Genomic DNA, 18,525 nt, shown 5'->3' on the forward strand with positions numbered 1-18,525 from the left:
AAGAACACATATTTGTATTTGTTTATATATGCATAGAAAGACTGTCTGGGAAGTTATACAAGAAACTGGTATCATGGGTTGCTTCTAGCCAGAGGAACTGGGTAGCTAGGGGACAGATGTGTGAAGGGGACTTTTCACAATATGCCCATTTGTGTTTCTTGTATTTTAAACCATTTCAATGTATTGCCTTTAACATTTTTTTTTAAGATTTTGCTCTAAGTAATTAATTACTGCTTTTAGAAAGTTTCTAAATTTTTTAACTCCTTTTTTCTTATTTTCTAGGCAAAACCTATGTGGGTCTAAAAATTGTTCAGGCCCTCCTAAGCAACGAATCCGTGTGGCAAATTAGCTTCCAGAAGTTCCCCATCTTGGTTGTGTGTTATACGAATCACGCTTTGGACCAGTTTCTAGAAGGTAATTTTGTAGGCAAAATTGTTCTATAGCAAGATGTGTATAGTTGAACCATTGGCAACTTTAGTAACTTTCTCCTGGTCTTTGAATAAAGGCCACAACCTTATCATGACCTGCAAGGCTGTTTGTGATCTGTCCCAGCCACACTCTGAACTATACCTTTTGCTTTTTACTTTGTTCTCCCTAACTCCAGCAGCACTAATTGTCTTCAATCTTTGAATTCCTCTAGCTTCTCTCTTGGCTCATGCTGTTCCCTGCCTGGAATGTACTTGTTTCTCTCTCCCTATCTCTTCATATTGAGCTCATCCAGCCTGGCTGGCTCCAACTCATTCTTCCAGTCTCACCTTAAATCTCTCTACTTCAGGTAGACTTTCCCTATTGCCCCAAACAAAGTTAAGTCTCCTTTTGTAGTTTTTATTTTTTTGTAGTCTGTTTTATGTGTCTCTACTCTAGACGATAAACACCGTAAAGGCTGCTTCTTTTCTTGGTGTATTCACAGATCCTGGCACATACTAGGCACTCAAATACTAATTGTATTAATGAATAAATAAATAATGTACTTTTCCTTTTGCTTAAAATAATTATTTTCCATTCTTCTACACCCCTTTTCATCTAGATAAATCTTACTTATTCTTAGAGTCTCAGTTTAAATATTAGATCCTTAAGAACAGATCCCCACCCCACACCGCCCAGATTAGGTAAGGTACTCTGCTATCCACTGGTGGCATCATGTACTTATAGTACTTACTACGCTTATCACTGGTGTAATAAGTTGTTTAATGAGCATCTTCTCTGTTAGACTGTAAGACATGGGAACAAATCAGGAACTGAGTCTGTGTTTTTACTGCTATATCTTCAGAACTTGGCACATGCCTGGAACATATAAGCAATTGGTATAGCTGCCGAATAAAGAATGCTTAACATTTCTTTGTGCTGGGCTCTAGTTAGGAGATATAAAGATATTCTTTCCTTTATCCAGACTATAGCCCTATAAGGAAGTTATTGTTGTCTCTAAATTATAAAGGAGGCTGGGTGTGGTGGCTCACATCTATCACTCTGGGAGGCGTAGGTGGGAGGACCTTCGAGGTCAGGAGTTCGAAACCAGCCTGAGCAAGAGTGAGACCCCATCTCTACTATAAATAGAGAGAAATTAATTGGCCAACTAATATATATAGAAAAAATTAGCCAGGCATGGTGGCACATGCCTGTAGTCCCAGCTACTAGGGAGGCTGAGGCAGCAGGATTGCTTGAGCCCAGGAGTTTGAGGTTGCTGTGAGCTAGGCTGACGCCATGGCACTCACTCTAGTCTGGGCAACAAAGCAACAGTCTGTCTCAAAAAAAAACAATTAATTAATTAAAAAAATAAATAAATCATAAAGGAACTAAGGCTCAAGTAACTTGCCCCAGGTTACACAGCGGTAAGTGGTAGAGCCAAGATTTGGGTCCCCTATTGTCTGATTCCAAAGCCAGTGCTCTTAAGCACTGTGCTTTACTGCTCTGCATCTTCTCTGGGGCCTTCTCACTCATTAATGGGGTACATTTCCTGTAAGCACAAGTTTGTTCCCTAAGGGACCAGCTGAGACAAGATCCCAAACACACATAGCTTTCACCTGAGAGAACCCAGCATAGCTCCTCTCAACCCTACCATACTCCACTTTACTCCACAGGCATCTACAAGTGTCAGAAGACCAGCATCGTGAGGGTGGGTGGAAGGAGCAACAGCGAAGTCCTGAAGCAGTTCACCCTGAGGGAGCTGAGGAACAAGCGGGAGTTCCGCCGAAACCTCCCCATGCACCTCCGAAGGGCCTACATGAGTGTGAGTCCCTGCTCTGGAATATCTCAAGGGTGCCTAAACAAGATAGCAGCGGCTTTCTGGGTAGGCAGCCCAGTGTAGATATGGAGGCTCCTCAAAGCTCTGAAGGACGCAGGAGCAATCCAATCCTTTGCCCTAACAATCCAAGCTGGAGAAAAGACAAAGAAGGGCATACTGCCCCTCCCCACCCCTGCCAGGATCTTAAGGCTCCTTCACCCAAACCACCCACACCACTTCTACTTACAGCCCATTGTCAGGGAAATGTGCCCAACCAAAAATCTGAGTTCTGATTACTAAGGAAAAGAGAGAAGCCAGGCATGGTAATGTATGTAGTTTCAGCTATTCAGGAGGCTGAGGCCAGAGGATTGCTCAAGCCCAGGAGTCTGAGGCTGCAGTGAACTATGATTATGCAGCTGTACTGCAACCTGCGCAACAGCTCAAGACACTGATTTTTTTTAAAAAAAGAGAACATATTGTGAGGCTTAAAGTCTCTGCCACAGTATCCTTGGCCTGTTTTTCTGTCGTACATGTTGAGCATCCAAAATCCAAAATGCTCTAAAACCTAAAACTTTTTGAGCACCAGCATGGTGTTCAAAAGAAAGACTTATTGGAGCATTTCAGATTTTGGATTTTCAGACTTGGGACACTCACCCAACAAGTATAAATGCAAATATTCCAAAATCAAAAAACATTCAAAATCGGAAACATTCTGGTCTCAAGCATTTTGGATAACGGATACTCAACCCGTTATTGTTTCCTTTTCTTACTGATTGGTAGGAGTCTTTTTATACATTTTGGATACTAAGCCTTTGGTTTCAAGACCACAATAATGTGCCTTTGAAATTGCTTTGTTGACTGATCTATTTATTTATTCTCCCTTCTTGCTGTTCCTGTCTTAGCTTTTTTTCCCTCAAGGCAGGGTCTGAGTTTCGGGGATAATGGTATTTCCTCATCATTTCTTCCCCTCTATTCTTGGCAGATTGTGACACAGATGAAGGAGTCAGAGCAAGAGCTTCATGAAGGGGCCCGGACCCTGGAGTGCACCATGCGCGGAGTCCTACGGGAACAGTTCCTGGAGAAGTACATCTCCCCCCAGCATTGGGAAAGCCTCATGAATGGACCAACGATGCAGGTAGGAGTCATCCTGGGGGGCATAAATATCTCCCTTGCCTCAGAACTAGGAGGGAGTCTCCAGCAGAAACAGACATCCAAAGCTTTAGTTGTTTGGTAAACTGAGGCTGCTACAATGTGAAAAATTCCCTTTTGTGATGAGAGGAAGCTGACTGTACTGGTTAGAAACAAGACTCTGGAATTAGACGGTGGGGTTTGAGTCCTGGCATTGCTCTGGTCAAGTCACCTTATTTTTCTGTGCCTGCTTCCACTTTTATAAAGTGGGGACAGTAAGAATTAAGTGGAACCATATGTCAATATTTATAAATTTGACTTACAAAAATGGTAATTTCTTATAAATCAACTTAATTCTTATAGGATTATTTGGATAAATAGGCCACTATTTGTAAAACTCTTAATTTAATCAAAGTGCCGTTAGTGTTTATTAAGTGAAATAAAATTATAACCAGAGGCAACCTAGCACAGCTTGGGAGCTGGGCACAGTGTCTATAGCTTGCAGTCCCAGCTACTCAGGAGGCTGAGGTGGGAGGGCCATTCCCACTGAGGTGGGAGGCCAGGAGTTCAAGACCAGCCTGAGTGATATAACGAGACCCCATCTCAAAAAAAAGAGAGAGGTTGAGAGTTGGACCTTGGTCATACAGACTGTACGACTTGGGCCAGTATGATCCTCAGCAATCAGGGATAATAATGCCTGCTGGCCGGGTGCAATGACTCACGCCTATAATCCTAGCACTCCGGGAGGCCGAGGCAGGCGAATCACTCGAGGTCAGGAGTTCGAAACCAGCCTGAGCAAGAGCGAGACCCTGTCTCTACTATAAATAGAAAGAAATTAATTGGCCAACTAATATATATAGAAAAAATTAGCCGGGCATGGTGGCGCATGCCTGTAGTCCCAGCTACTCGGGAGGCTGAGGCAGAAGGATCACTTGAGCCCAGGAGTTTGAGGTTGCTCTGAGCGAGGCTGACGCCATGGCACTCACTCTAGCCTGGGCAACAAAGCGAGACTCTGTCTCAAAAAATGATAATAATAATAATAATGCCTGCCTTCAAATAATATTGTAAGAAGTAACTGAGGCAATCTCTGTAAAGTGGCTGGCCAGGAACCCAGTGAAATGGTAGCTCTATTATCATTGGGGGTTGGTGATTTTTAGGGTTACAAACCCAAAAGCTTAGAGAGGTCAATCAGGTCCTATAAATAAGTGAAGCAGTCTAGATGTGAAACATTAGGAAGCAGAACGGAGTGTGACAAACTGGAAAAGGAGTGGCAGCAACCCAGCTCCAGTCATTTGTTGCCATTCATTAATGGAATGACTCATTGTTTCCATAGCTCCTGATTTTGTCAAGAAAGGCTAGAAACTTGGTAATTTTTAAAATTCTGTCAAATCATGTTAATTGTTCCAGTTGCCTGAAGGATGCCAGTTTGCAACCTCTGATATTTTGATCCTTTGAAGAGACCCTGCCTTCACATTGGTTGTCATAGAATCCTCGTGAATGATAATTCTTGCTTCCTCAGGATACTGAATGGGCTTCCTTGCAGCGTTGGAAGCATTCCATGATGTTGGAGTGGCTGGGTCTTGGTGTTGGTTTTTTCACCCAAAATGTTGCTCCAGCAGGATCTGAGAATACAGGTAAGAAGTGCATGTTTTCCTAGAATCACATCTTAAGGTAGAATATGGTAAAGACCAGAACAGCAGGACTTAAGAGTAATGCCCAGAGTACATAAAGAGCTGTGAATCAACCAGAGAAAGACAAATAGCTTAATACAAGGAAAACAGAGAAAAGACTTTTAACAGGCACATGAGAAAATAGGAAATCCTATTGTTCAGTAGACATATCAAAAGTGCTCATTAGAAACTAGGGGAATTAAAACCACAATGTGATACTATTACATACCCACCAGATTGGCAAAAACTTTAAAATTTAATATAATCCCATGTTAATGAGAATGTAGAGCAGTGGGAACTCTGATATACTTCTAGTGGTGATATTTAAATTGGTACAACCACTTTATGATAGCAGAAAAACAGAAAGAAATAAAATATCCATGAACATTTCTACAATGGATGGATCAATTTCAGTCTCCTCAGATAATGAAATACTGTACAATAGTGAAAAGGAATGAATGACAGCATATAGAGCAACATATATGAATCTCAAAAACATGCTGAATGAAAAAGGCAAATTACAGAAAAATATATACACTAGATAATGTGTTATTTAGAGATATATAGTATGTATGTGGTAACATTTTGTTTTTAAAGGGAGAATGAGTAATATAAAATTAAAGTTGGGAGGGCCCACAAAGCCCTTCAAAAAATGTAGTCGTTTTTTTTTTCTTCTTTTTTTTGAGACAGAGGCTTGCTCTAATACCCTGGGTAGAGTGTTGCAGTGGCATCATCATAGCTCACTGCAACCTCCAACTCCTGGGCTCAAGTGATCCTCCTGCTTTAGCCTCTCAAGTAGCCGGGACTACAGGCATGCGCCATGATACCTGGCTAATTTTTCTATGTTTAGTAGAGATGGGGTCTTGCTCTTGCTCAGGCTGGTCGCGAAGTCCTGAGCTCAAGCAGTCCTCCCACCTTGGCCTCCCAGAGTACTAGGATTACAGGCATGAGCCACCATGCCTGGCCTAGTTTTACTTCTTAAATTGAGTAGAAGGTACCTAGATACTCACTTTATGTAGTTTTGTTATCCTTTAAATTGCATATTTACATTGTATAATCTCCTTTGTGTATTTGGGGTTTTTTTGTTTAGTTGTGTTATTGAGACAGAGTCTCACTCTGTTGCCCTGGCTAGAGTGCCGTGGTATCAGCCTAGCTCACAGCAACCTCAAACTCCTGGGCTCAAGCAATCCTCTGTCTCAGCCTCCTGAGTAGCTGGAACTACAGGCATGCGCCACCATGCCTGGCTAATTTTATATATATATATATATTTTTAGTTGGCCAATTCATTTCTTTCTATGTTTAGTAGAGATGGGGTCTCACTCTTGCTCAGGCTGGTTTTGAACTCCTGACCTTGAGCAATCCACCTGCCTTGGCCTCCCAGAGTGCTAGCATTACAAGCGTGAGCCACCGCGCCCAGCCTGTATGTGTATTTGATACAAGTAAAATCTTTCTTTTAAAGGCATACATTAATATGACTTTTTAAATGTAAAACATATAACTAAAAGTATTTAAGGAAACCTAAATCTTCCTTCTCCTCTCATTCTTCCCAGTTTTCTTTCCCAGAAGTAACTACTTAAACCCTTGGGAATGTCTTTATGCATCTGAGCTCTTATAGGTGCCCTCTTTCATCCCTTAGCTTCAAGGGTCTCCATCTCTGTCCTGCCTGTTTTCCTTTCTTAGCCCAGGCAGAAGGGGAGGAGGAGGAAGATGGAGAGGAGGAGGGTTCTCTGATAGAGATTGCAGAAGAGGCTGACCTGATTCAAGCAGACCGGGTGATTGAGGAGGAAGAGGTGGTGAGGCCAAGACGTCGGAAGAAGGAAGACAATGGGGCAGACCAAGAGTTGGCTAAAATGCTTCTGGCCTTGAGGCTAGACCAATATGGCCCTGGGACAGAAGCTGGAGAGGAGCAAGCTGCAGGAGAGTGGAAGGTAAACTCACTTCCTTGGGGCCCCTGAAAGCCCCAACAGAATGGGAAACTGGTTATTATTGCCAGGTGGGAGTGGGTTAGACTCTGTTGAAAGAGGCCTGAGAGTGTTGTGACCACTTCAATTTACCACCACTTCTAATATAGTATATTTACTTCCCTCTCATAATTAGCTAATATACCCATGTTATAACCTACCCTCCAGTATAAGATGGGTCTGATTCCCAAGGGTATAAAAATTACAGCTCTATAGAGGGTCCCTTGCAAGAAACGTCAACTTCACAAAGGCAGGAAGCAGGTAGTCAATGGCTTCTGTAGAACTTTTAGAAGAATGTAACACATAGGAGTCTCAGCGCTTTGTGCCTTCAGGGGTGTTATCTTCTTTACTTCAAATAAGTCTGTGAATGTACATTAAGATTTTAGAGGATTAAAGTAAAACAATGAAGCATACCCTCCAGGCTGGATGGAATACTCATCCTTCATTCAACCTGGAATTTGACACTAAACCCAGTCGTCTCAGAATTTCCTGTGCCATGTGTTACTATGATGATAGAGGACTAGATACTCAAAATAACAATTTGTAAACCTCACTGACCTTTAGCAACTTTCAAGGGCAACTTTGAATACAGTTTTCACCTGACTGCTGGCTTTGCACCTGATCTAGTTCAGTTCAGCATCAGACTCGGTGACAGAGCCAGGAGAGAGCATTTCTCATAAATAGTGCCTTTCACTGTGGCACTGTTAAAGGTACTGTGTTGATACGATGGCATTAGGACCACTTTAGCAGGCTGTGGCAAGTCCTGTGCTCAGCACCAGTTGTTAGACACTGGTAGCACAGCATTCAACAGGAGAGACCCACCCCCACTACTTTCATGACACATGCATTTTAGGAATGAGAAACAGACTATGGTCAAAAGATGTTTAAAGATAACTAGCACCAGCACTAATACGCTTTCCATGTATTTACTCCTTCAGTAAAGTCAACAGTCCTATGGAGAGGTACTGCTATTATTCCCATTTATAGAAGGGGGTGCTGAGGGACATAGAGGTTCGGTAACTTGCTCTAGATCCCACAGCCTAAAGAGGTAGAGTGTGGCTCTGAACCAGGCAGACTGGCTCCAGAGCCCTTGTCTAACCACTCTGCAATGGAATAGCTGTTGGGACAGTGAGACACTTCAAGTTCCTCAGGCATGGCAGCCTCTTTTCTTCTGTGCTGTGGCCCCCACCTTGGGCATAGAACTAGGCCTGCCTCTGCTCAGATGGCACCTTGCCTGGTATTGATGTCTACAGATCCCGCGCAAACAGAAAAAGAAAATGAAGAATAAAGTAAAGGATGAGCTTCGTAAACTGAACGCCATGACCAAGGCTGAGGCCGATGAGATCCAGGACGTCTGGCAGCTGGACCTCAGTTCTCGCTGGCAGCTTTATAGGTATTGTGCCCTGTGACCAGCCAGCCCCGCCCAGCCCCTGTAATTTCCCCAGGAATTCCTTTTCTGTTCCCAGAAACCCCTCCCCCCACACACCTTTAGTAATGTTAGCTAGCTGAGCACCACCACTGAGCTGAGTGCCAGGGATGCAGCCATGGATAGAAAAGACACTTGCATTACCTCCATGGAGCTTAAGAATCATCCAAGGACACAAATTAGTCATATAATTCCACAAATAAAAAGTTAAAAATGGGTATAGACACTAAGAAAGAAAAGAGCAGAGAGTACTAAGAATATTACATGGGCTCTAAGCTAGTCTAGTACCCGGGAAAGTAGCCTTGGAGGCAACATCTGAAGGATGAGCAGGTATCATCAAGGCCAGTGGAAAGGGGGAGCAGATGGGAGTTGGGGGGACCACATAGCTAAAGGCCGAGATGGGAGGGAGCGTGGCTGTCTGAGAAACTGAAAGAAGGCAGCCAGCTCAGCTGTGGCGCAGAGAGAGGTGGCCCGTGAGGTCGGAGGAGAGGAGAGCAGAGGCTGGACTGGGCAGGGCCAGACATGGCTGAGGTGAGGAGCATGGATTTTATCTGGAAAGCAGCAGAAAGCCGTGGGAAGGTTTTGCAGCAGAGTCGTGACATTATCTGTTTTACTTGTGAAATGTACTCTGTGGAGAATTAGGCAAGGGGAGGGGACTCAGGCAGGGATGGTACAGGAAAAAGTTAATGAGAAATTCTTCCCAAAGCTTTTGAAGTCTTACTTTTTTCCCAGTAGTTAGCCTTTGTTCTTTATCCCACTCCCTTCCTTAGCTCCTGACCACTTTGCACATCTTTTTGTTGGGCATTTGGACTTTTGAGTCTCTGTCCATCTAGGTCTCTCCCTTATCCTTCCCCACCGTTGCTGTGGCCTATAAGCTCCTCGGGGGTTCAGGGTTTACTTCCTACACTGGGCTCACTGAAGGGGCTGAGAAGCTGCTGAGCCCCTCAGCTGCGTAGCACTGAGATGCTCCACCTTCTCAAAGAGCACATGGCTTCCTTTCCCTGGTTCTTCCCATTCTCCAGGCTGTGGCTGCAGATGTACCAGGCCGACACTCGCCGGAAAATCCTCAACTATGAACGGCAGTACCGCACATCAGCAGAGAGAATGGCTGAGCTGAGACTCCAGGAAGACCTCCACATCCTTAAAGATGCCCAGATTGTAGGAATGACAACCACAGGTAAGAGAGTGTGGGGAAATTGACCTGTTCAACCAAGTTCATTGTGGTGCCAAGATTCTGATAGATTATCTAGGACAGTAAAGAGAAGCTTCTTTAGTAGGTTAGAGGAAAATACCATGAAAAGCTATTGAAAGCAATCCATATTTTGGGAACTCTTGGTGAAATTCACCCACTTGGTTTGCTGAGTTTGAAACCCCAACAGTGACCCACGTGGGTGTGATGCTCTGGAGACCACTCAGCACGCATTCTCTCACTTGAGGCCACCACAGCCCTGGATGAATATGAGGACTCAGTTGTCACTGACCCAGGTTCAGGAAGGGCAAAAAAGGGGACTCCCAGAGAACCAGTGGCCCTGTGTTCCTGTGCCTCGGCTCAGAGAAGCCTCCCTCTTCTTTCCTCACTTGAGGTGCTGCCAAATACCGCCAGATCCTACAGAAGGTGGAGCCTCGGATTGTCATAGTTGAAGAAGCTGCCGAAGTCCTTGAGGCCCACACGATTGCTACATTGAGCAAAGCTTGCCAGCACCTCATTCTCATTGGGGACCACCAGCAGGTAAATCAGGAGTCCTGGGAAGAGGGGCTGGCTCTTTAGGGGGTGGGATCAGAAAGGAAGACCCTAGCCTGTCTGCTTTAGTTGTGTTCAAGCTTGTGAGTGACTTTTTGTGATTCCTTTCCCTCAACTGCCAAGTTCAGTCTAAGAACAGGTGCTGTTAGATTTGGAGTGTATTTTAGAGGTAGCATCATCTATTTCACTCATTCCCTCTGCTATTTTCCTAGTCATCATAGTTTCTTTTTTTTTTTTTTTTTTTTGAGACAGAGTCTCGCTTTGTTGCCCAGGCTGGAGTGAGTGCCATGGAGTCAGCCTGGCTCACAGCAACCTCAAACTCCTGGCTCAAGCAATCCTCCTGCCTCAGCCTCCCAAGTAGTTGGGACTACAGGCATTCGCCACCATGCCCGGCTAATTTTTTTATATACATATTAGTTGGCCAATTAATTTCTTTCTATTTATAATAGAGACGGGGTCTCGCTCTTGCTCAGGCTGGTTTCGAACTCCTGACCTCGAGCAATCCGCCCGCCTCGGCCTCCCAGAGAGCTAGGATTACAGGCGTGAGCCACCGCGCCCGGCGTCATCATAGTTTCTTAAGTGGACTTTATAACAGCATGCACCCCAGTCTCTCTGCTTCCATTTTTGCTGCCCTCTAATCCACTCTCCACAAAGGAGCCAAAGTGAATTAAAAAAAAGGCAGATCAGATCATGTCACTTCCCAGCTTAAAACTCTCCAGTGGTTTCCCATTGCACTTAATATAAAAAATCAAGCTTCTTAAAGTGGCCTACAAAGGCTGATATGATCAGATTTCAGCCTGTTTCTCTGACTTCATCTCATTTGTTCATGGTGTTCCCATCCCCTCAGGACTTGTGGGTTGTCCAATGACTGAATATCTGGCAACTTCCTCCATGCCAGTGTCTACTCAGATGTCACTGTTCAGAGAGGCCGAGCTAAAAAACGAAATCCAACTTTAGATACTCTCTCACATCCCCCTTAGTCCTATTTATCCTTAACTCTAGTCACTATTAATTCAAGCACCTACAATAGTACTTGGCTCTTAGGAGGCACTTCAGAAACATTTGCTAGATGGATGCATGGACAGATGGATGGACGGATGATTAAAATATGTTTTCAATAGAGAATCCTCAGCCATGTTTCTCCTCTTAGCTACGGCCCAGTGCCAACGTGTATGACCTGGCCAAGAACTTCAACCTTGAGGTGTCCCTTTTTGAACGACTAGTGAAAGTGAACATTCCCTTTGTCCGGCTGAATTACCAGGTGAGAAGCTGGGCCTCTGTTATTTCCAAATGCCCGGGAAAAGGCTCCTGGGAACTTGTCAACTGCCAGCAAGAGAGGTCTCATAAAAATAAAACTGGTTTAGTCATGAAATGATTGTCAAACTTACTGTTTTCTGTTTTAAAATACCATAGTATTTTGTTGAGTTTTTGTTGAAGCTGTCTACATTATGCTGTTTTTCCCAATTATTCTTTTTTCTTTTTTTTTTTGAGACAGAGTCTCACTTTGTTGCCCAGGCTAGAGTGAGTGCCATGGCATCAGCCTAGCTCACAGCAACCTCAGTCTCTTGGGCTCAAGTGATCCTGCTGCCTCAGCCTCCTGAGTAGCTGGGACTACAGGCATGTGCCATCATGCCCGGCTAATTTTTTCTATATATATTTTTTTAGTTGGTCAGTTAATTTCTTTCTATTTTTAATAGAAACAGGGTCTCGCTCAGGCTGGTTTCGAACTCCTGACCTTGAGCAATACTTCCACCTTGGCCTCCCAGAGTGCTAGGATTACAGGCGTGAGCCACCACGCCCGGCCCCCAATTATTCTTTTCAAATGTGACTCCCCTAGATTTTCTACCAGCAACCTAGTCTTTAGAGAAATTGTCCATTTGTCTTCTGTTCATGTTTCTAATGACATACATGTTGTTTCAGCACCGTATGCGCCCTGAAATTGCTCGCCTTTTGACCCCCCACATTTACCAGGATCTGGAGAATCATCCTTCTGTTCTTAAGTATGAGAATATTAAGGTGAGTCTGTCCTATCTAATCTTTCTTTGATAGTGTCAGCAACCTAGAAGCCTATATTTTCCTCAAGATGAAAAAAGGCTTTCAGGCCGGGCGCGGTGGCTCACGCCTGTAATCCTAGCTCTCTGGGAGGCCGAGGCGGGCGGATTGTTCAAGGTCAGGAGTTCAAAACCAGCCTGAGCAAGAGCGAGACCCCGTCTCTACTATAAATAGAAAGAAATTAATTGGCCAACTGATATGTATATAAAAAATTAGCCGGGCATGGTGGCGCATGCCTGTAGTCCCAGCTACTCGGGAGGCCGAGGCAGTAGGATCGCTCGAGCCCAGGAGTTTGAGGTTGCTGTGAGCTAGGCTGACGCCACGGCACTCACTCTAGCCTGGGCAGCAAAGTGAGACTCTGTCTCAAAAAAAAAAAAAAAGAAAAAAGAAAAAAGGCTTTCAGAAGGAATAGGGCTAGTTTTTTAAAAAGCTGGTTATTGGGAAGGGGAATGGTTTAGAGATTGAGAATACAGACCTGGGTTTCTGAATCCCAGCTCTGCCACTTAGTAGCTGTGTAACCTTTAGCAAGTTACATAAGAACTCTGAGTGTTAAGGTCTTCTCAACCATGAGCATAATGTCTCCTGCCTCACCCCATGACTTGTTGAAGGAGGTAATGTATGTAAAGCAGTCAGCACAGTGCTCACTGCTCAATGAGTTAGCTGCTGTGCCATCATCTTCATCGTCATAGCAGCTGCTTATTCCCTTGGCTATAATGTTTGGATTATGGATGGCTTTTTAAAATATTAATATTAGGCCAGGTGTGGTGGCTCATGCCTATAATCGTAGCACTCTGGGAGACCGAGGTGGGAGGATTGCTCAAGGTCAGGAGTTCAAAAACAGCCCAAGCAAGAGCGAGACCCCATCTCTACTAAAAATAGAAAGAAATTAATTGGCCAAATAAAAATATATAGAAAAAATTAGCCAGGCATGGTGGCGCATGCCTGTAGTCCCAGCTACTCTGGAGCATGAGGCAGAAGGATTGCTTGAGCCCAGGAGTTGGAGGTTGCTGTGAGCTGGGCTGACCCACGGCACTCAAGCCTGGGCAGTAGAGTGAGACTCTGTCTCAAAAAGAAATAAATAAATAAAATATTACTATTATTAACAAGTATCTTAAAAACTAAAATAGACATAAATTCTTTATCCATTTCATAATTTGCCATGGCCTCAAAATAAAGTACATGGTAACTAACTATTAAAGATAGTGATGTGGAGGGTACAAAAAACCTTCCAGGCTGTCTCTGGAGCAGTGTCCAAGGCATGTGAAGGAAGGAAGAAAAAACAAGTGCCATGTGTGAACCTTCTAACATGCCAGTTCTTTTCCTTTTTAGGGGGTATCTTCCAACCTTTTCTTTGTAGAACACAACTTTCCTGAACAGGAAATCCAAGAAGGCAAAAGCCATCAGAACCAACACGAGGCTCGCTTTGTGGTGGAGCTATGCAAGTATTTCCTGTGCCAGGAATATCTGCCTTCCCAGATCACCATCCTCACCACCTACACTGGGCAGCTCTTCTGCCTGCGCAAACTCATGCCTGCCAAGACATTTGCTGGCGTAAAGGTCCATGTCGTGGACAAATACCAAGGGGAAGAGAATGACATCATTCTCCTCTCGCTAGTACGGAGCAACCAGGAAGGCAAGGTGGGTTTTCTCCAGATATCCAACCGCATCTGTGTGGCCTTGTCCCGAGCCAAGAAGGGGATGTACTGCATCGGGAACATGCAGATGCTGGCCAGGGTGCCCTTGTGGAGCAAGATCATCCACATGCTTAGAGAGAATAATCAGATAGGCCCCACACTCCGGCTCTGCTGCCAGAACCACCCTGATACCCACACCTTAGTATCCAAAGCTTCTGATTTCCAAAAAGTGCCTGAAGGAGGCTGCAGCCTGCCTTGTGAGTTCCGGCTAGGTTGTGGGCATGTCTGCACCCGTGCCTGCCACCCCTATGACTCTTCACACAAGGAGTTCCAGTGCATGAAACCATGCCAGAAGGTCATCTGCCAGGATGGGCACCGGTGTCCCCTTGTTTGCTTCCAGGAGTGTCAGCCTTGTCAGGTGAAGGTGCCCAAAACCATTCCTCAGTGTGGCCATAAACAAATGGTTCCTTGTTCCATGCCTGCATCAGATTTCTGCTGCCAAGAGCCTTGCCGTAAGTTTCTGAGATGTGGGCACAATTGCAGCCACCCATGTGGTGAGGATTGTGTGCAGCTGTGTTCAAGAATGGTCACCGTGAAACTCAAGTGTGGACATAGCCAACAGGTGAAATGTGGTAATGTGGAAGACGTAGCATATGGTTTGCCAGTCAAGTGCACTACCAAATGTGGCGCCATCTTGGACTGCGGGCATCCTTGCCCAGGTTCCTGCAGCAGCTGCTTCGAAGGGCGCTTCCATGAGCGCTGTCAACAACCCTGCAAGCGCCTGCTCATTTGCTCACACAAGTGCCAGGAGCCATGTATCGGTGAGTGCCCGCCCTGCCAGCGGACCTGTCAGAACCGCTGTGTCCACAGCCAATGCAAGAAGAAGTGTGGGGAGCTGTGCAGCCCCTGCGTGGAACCCTGTGCCTGGCACTGCCAGCACTACCAGTGCACCAAACTCTGCTTTGAACCCTGCAACAGACCCCCATGCTACGTGCCTTGTACTAAGCTGCTGGCTTGCGGCCACCCCTGCATTGGTCTTTGTGGGGAGCCATGCCCCAAGAAATGCCGTGTCTGCCACGTGGATGAGGTCACTCAAATCTTCTTTGGCTCTGAGGATGAACCTGATGCCCGCTTTGTGCAGCTGGAAGACTGCAGCCACATCTTTGAGGTGCAAGCCCTAGACCGCTACATGAACGAGCAGGAAGAAGCAATCGCCATCAAGTTGAAAGTCTGCCCTATCTGCCAGGTGCCTATCCGCAAAAACCTGAGGTATGGAACCAACATAAAACAGCGGCTGGAAGAGATTGAAATTATCAAGGAAAAGATCCAGGGCTCAGTGAGGGAAATCACAACTAGCCAGGAACAGCTGAAGGCCCTGCTGGAGAGGAAGAGTCTCTTTCACCAACGGCTTCCTGAAGACTTCCTAATGCTAAAGGAGAAGCTGGCCCAGAAAAATCTGTCAGTGAAGGACCTGGGCCTAGTTGAGAATTATATCAGCTTCTATGATCACCTGGCCAACCTGTTAGAGTCCCTGAAAAAGGTGCACATCTTAGAACGAGAAAAAGTGAGGACTCGACTCGACCAGGTCCACGTGTGGCTAGCCAGGAAGCGCTTGAGCTTCAGCAGCCAGGAACTGAGTGACCTCCAAAGTGAAATCCAGAGACTCACATACCTAGTGAACCTCCTGACACGCTGCAAGATGGCACGGGGGAAGGTGACAGGTAGCCTAGCAGTAGAGGTTTCTAGAATCCGGCATATCCTTGAGAAAACATGTAAGTTCACCCAAGAGGATGAACAGCTTGTGCAGAAAAAGATGGAAGCTCTGAAAGCCACCCTTCCCTGCTCTGGCCTGGGCATCTCAGAGGAAGAACGAGTGCAGATTGTCAAGGCAATGGGTTATCCTCGTGGTCACTGGTTCAAGTGCCCCAATGGCCACATCTATGTGATTAGCGATTGCGGGGGAGCCATGGAGAGGGGAACATGTCCAGACTGTAAGGAGGTGATCGGCGGCTCACATCATACTCTGGAAAGAAGCAACCAGCTTGCTTCTGAGATGGATGGAGCCCAGCACCCTGCCTGGTCTGAGACGGCCAACAACATGATGAACTTTGAGGAGATCCGGAGGATGATGTAGGAAGATGCTGCACAGTGCTGCCTTTTGCCCCAGCCACCATATGACTGGGGTCGGCTCCCTCATGAAGGAACCGAAGTTTGTTTTTTATTGTCCTTTAGTATTAGCGTCTATTTAAGGATCCACTTTTAGGGCTTGCCCACATGTTTCTAGATTTACCCCTGCGCTAGAGTAAGCACTTTACCTCCAGAACTGAGAGCAAAGTTATCAGATCTCACCTTTTTCTCTTCTGCAAGTTAGTGGATAGACTCCTTGAAACATGTTTGGGGTTTCCACCTGGGGCCACCTAGTGTTATCTCTGGGTTCCCACTTGGTCAGATATTCTGCAGTGACCCCCAGGCACAGAGTGTGAGCTTAGTTAAACTGATTCTAATCGCCAGGCCCTAACTTGCAGGCTAACTCTCATCCTAACAGAGGCCCAGAGGAGTTGTTCATGAACTGCTTATCCCTTCAAGGAGCACAAAAATCCCTCCTGCCCTCCTCCTCAGGCACCCTCCCTCTGGGAGGCATGTAACAAGACAAAGACTTTACCAACTAACCCTGACCCAGTTACATACTGAAAGAGGGGAAGCTGGGACTGCCCACATCTGGGAGCTTATGCAGCAGGCCCAGGCTAACTAAGGAGTGACCCCTGTACCCTTTCCTATGACTTGCACTTTGGGATGGTGGAGGTTTCTTTACCTGCCATAGGAGAGGTTCGATAGCAGTGCTGGTCCCCCTGGGCCCTGAATGGAGTTCAACTCGCATTCAGTACCAGCAGCACCTATCCCAGGTGTGATCCTTCATCCCAACACCCTTTCGCAGCTTTTGCCTGGGCAGGTTTAGCATGCCAGCAGCTTCTGCAGGCCCCAAACCCAAGCCAGAAGCCAGCCCCTGGCCTGCTGCCTGCGTATGCGTTCCCTCAGTCCAGTGTTCCTTAGAACAGACACTTAGATATCTCAGGTCCTTTCTAATGTTGGCAAGAAAAAAGTCCCTTTCCTATGTATGCCGTTTTCCCCTTTTTTGTCTTTACTATGCACTTTAGTCTATGAAGCCGATTAATAAAAATGATGATTGAGAAAGTCATGATCCACGTCTGTCCTCAACTTTATTTATTTATTTTTAAGAACGTGTTCAGTAATATGTCCTTAACTTTTAGAAGCTCAGGCAGCTGAAGATAGCAGGGATGGGGACAGCAGGTGCCGCCTACAGTGAGACCATTCTTTGTTTTTGTGGCATGGGTTATTTATTTATTTAGCTGGTGAGTCAATTTCTACTTGTGGTAAAAAAATTTTTTTCAACTTTTAAAAAAGGGTATAGTTGATGTTTTCCTTCCCCAGAGGCAAGCCTGTTAGCTTCCTGAGTCCTCCCAGAGATAATCCACACATATGCAATGTATATCCCTTTAAAAAAAGTACACAGGCTGGGTGCAGTTGCTCATGCTGGTAATTCTAGCACTTTGGGAGGCCAAGGAAGGAAGATCACTCGAACCCAGGAGTTTGAGATCAACCTGAGCAACATAGCCAGACCCTGTCCTCACAAAATATTCATATAAAAAAATTAGTTGGCTGTGGTGATGTGTACCTGTAGTCCCAGCTACTCAGGAGGCTGGGGCAGGAGGATCCCTTGAGCCTGCATTTGAGGTTGCTGTGAGCTATGATCATGCCACCGCACTCGAGCCCTCGGCAACAGGGTGAGACCCTGTCTTTAACACTTCGGTACGAGCATCGACTACAGACAGCCACAGATGAACGCGCACAGCGACTTTAGCCGACAGCCATGATATGACTTTTCTAATTTTTCATTTATCAAAATAAAATTGTGAACATTTAAAAATAACGTAATGAAAACATATATGTATATGTTACCTATTCCGATTTACATTACAAGTAAAGCTGCCTGTAAAGTAAAACAAGCTTTCAGTGCTTTCAAGCTTTCCTCATCACACAAGAGCAAATCGGATTCGTCGTCAAGGCACAGCACAAACCATCGTGCAGACTGAGTGCCGGCTGTGGGCGAGGTTTCGTGGCTGGTGAGCGCCGTACTGAAGTGGTTAAGAAAAGTACACAGTTCTGCACTTGGCTTTTTTAGCCTAATGGCCTACTTTCTATAAAGTGCATAAAGACATTAAGTCTGAACTGTACTCTATCATCCAGTTGTGCTATTATTTTCTGAATTGGACCCTCTGTTGGTGCAGCCTGAATAAATAGCTTTGTTTTGTTTTGTTTTTAAAATTTTTTTTTCATGCCTTCAAAAAGCACTGTTGTTGTTTTTTTCAGAATATTACAGGGGTACAAATGTTTAGTTTACACATGTTGCCTTTGCACTGCCCAAGTAGGAGCTACAACCACGCCCATGCCCCAGACAGTGCGGACCACACCCATTAGGTGTGAATTTACCTATACCCTCCTACCTCCTCCCACCTGCCCCACACTCGATGAATGTTACTTCCTTATGTGCACTTAAGTATTGATTAATTAGTACCAATTTGATAGTGGAGTACATGTTGAATGAATAGCGTGGGACACACTCTTTAGTGTCTAGGTCATGTGCTACCGGATACCTATTATAATTTTTAAGCT

The 18,525-nt window shown here is 45.3% G+C and overlaps 1 protein-coding gene across 2 annotated transcripts in view; it reads left to right on the forward strand.

Annotated features, from left to right (window-relative positions):
- The window catches only part of ZNFX1 (zinc finger NFX1-type containing 1), a 28,604-nt gene extending 11,575 nt beyond the window's left edge, over nt 1-17,029 (forward strand). For both annotated transcript variants that reach the window (XM_012760349.3, XM_012760348.3), the window contains 11 exons: nt 283-414; nt 2,079-2,227; nt 3,204-3,356; nt 4,869-4,983; nt 6,700-6,947; nt 8,234-8,373; nt 9,429-9,583; nt 9,990-10,135; nt 11,298-11,408; nt 12,068-12,163; nt 13,529-17,029. In XM_012760349.3, coding sequence (XP_012615803.1) covers nt 283-414; nt 2,079-2,227; nt 3,204-3,356; nt 4,869-4,983; nt 6,700-6,947; nt 8,234-8,373; nt 9,429-9,583; nt 9,990-10,135; nt 11,298-11,408; nt 12,068-12,163; nt 13,529-15,967 — 3,884 coding nt within the window. In that variant the 3' untranslated portion in view covers nt 15,968-17,029. The remainder of the gene's footprint in view (nt 1-282; nt 415-2,078; nt 2,228-3,203; nt 3,357-4,868; nt 4,984-6,699; nt 6,948-8,233; nt 8,374-9,428; nt 9,584-9,989; nt 10,136-11,297; nt 11,409-12,067; nt 12,164-13,528) is intronic.
- Nucleotides 17,030-18,525: the final 1,496 nt, after the last annotated feature.

This window comes from Microcebus murinus, chromosome 16 (genome assembly GCF_040939455.1).
Source record: "Microcebus murinus isolate Inina chromosome 16, M.murinus_Inina_mat1.0, whole genome shotgun sequence".
In the NCBI taxonomy this organism is placed as follows: domain Eukaryota; kingdom Metazoa; phylum Chordata; class Mammalia; order Primates; family Cheirogaleidae; genus Microcebus; species Microcebus murinus.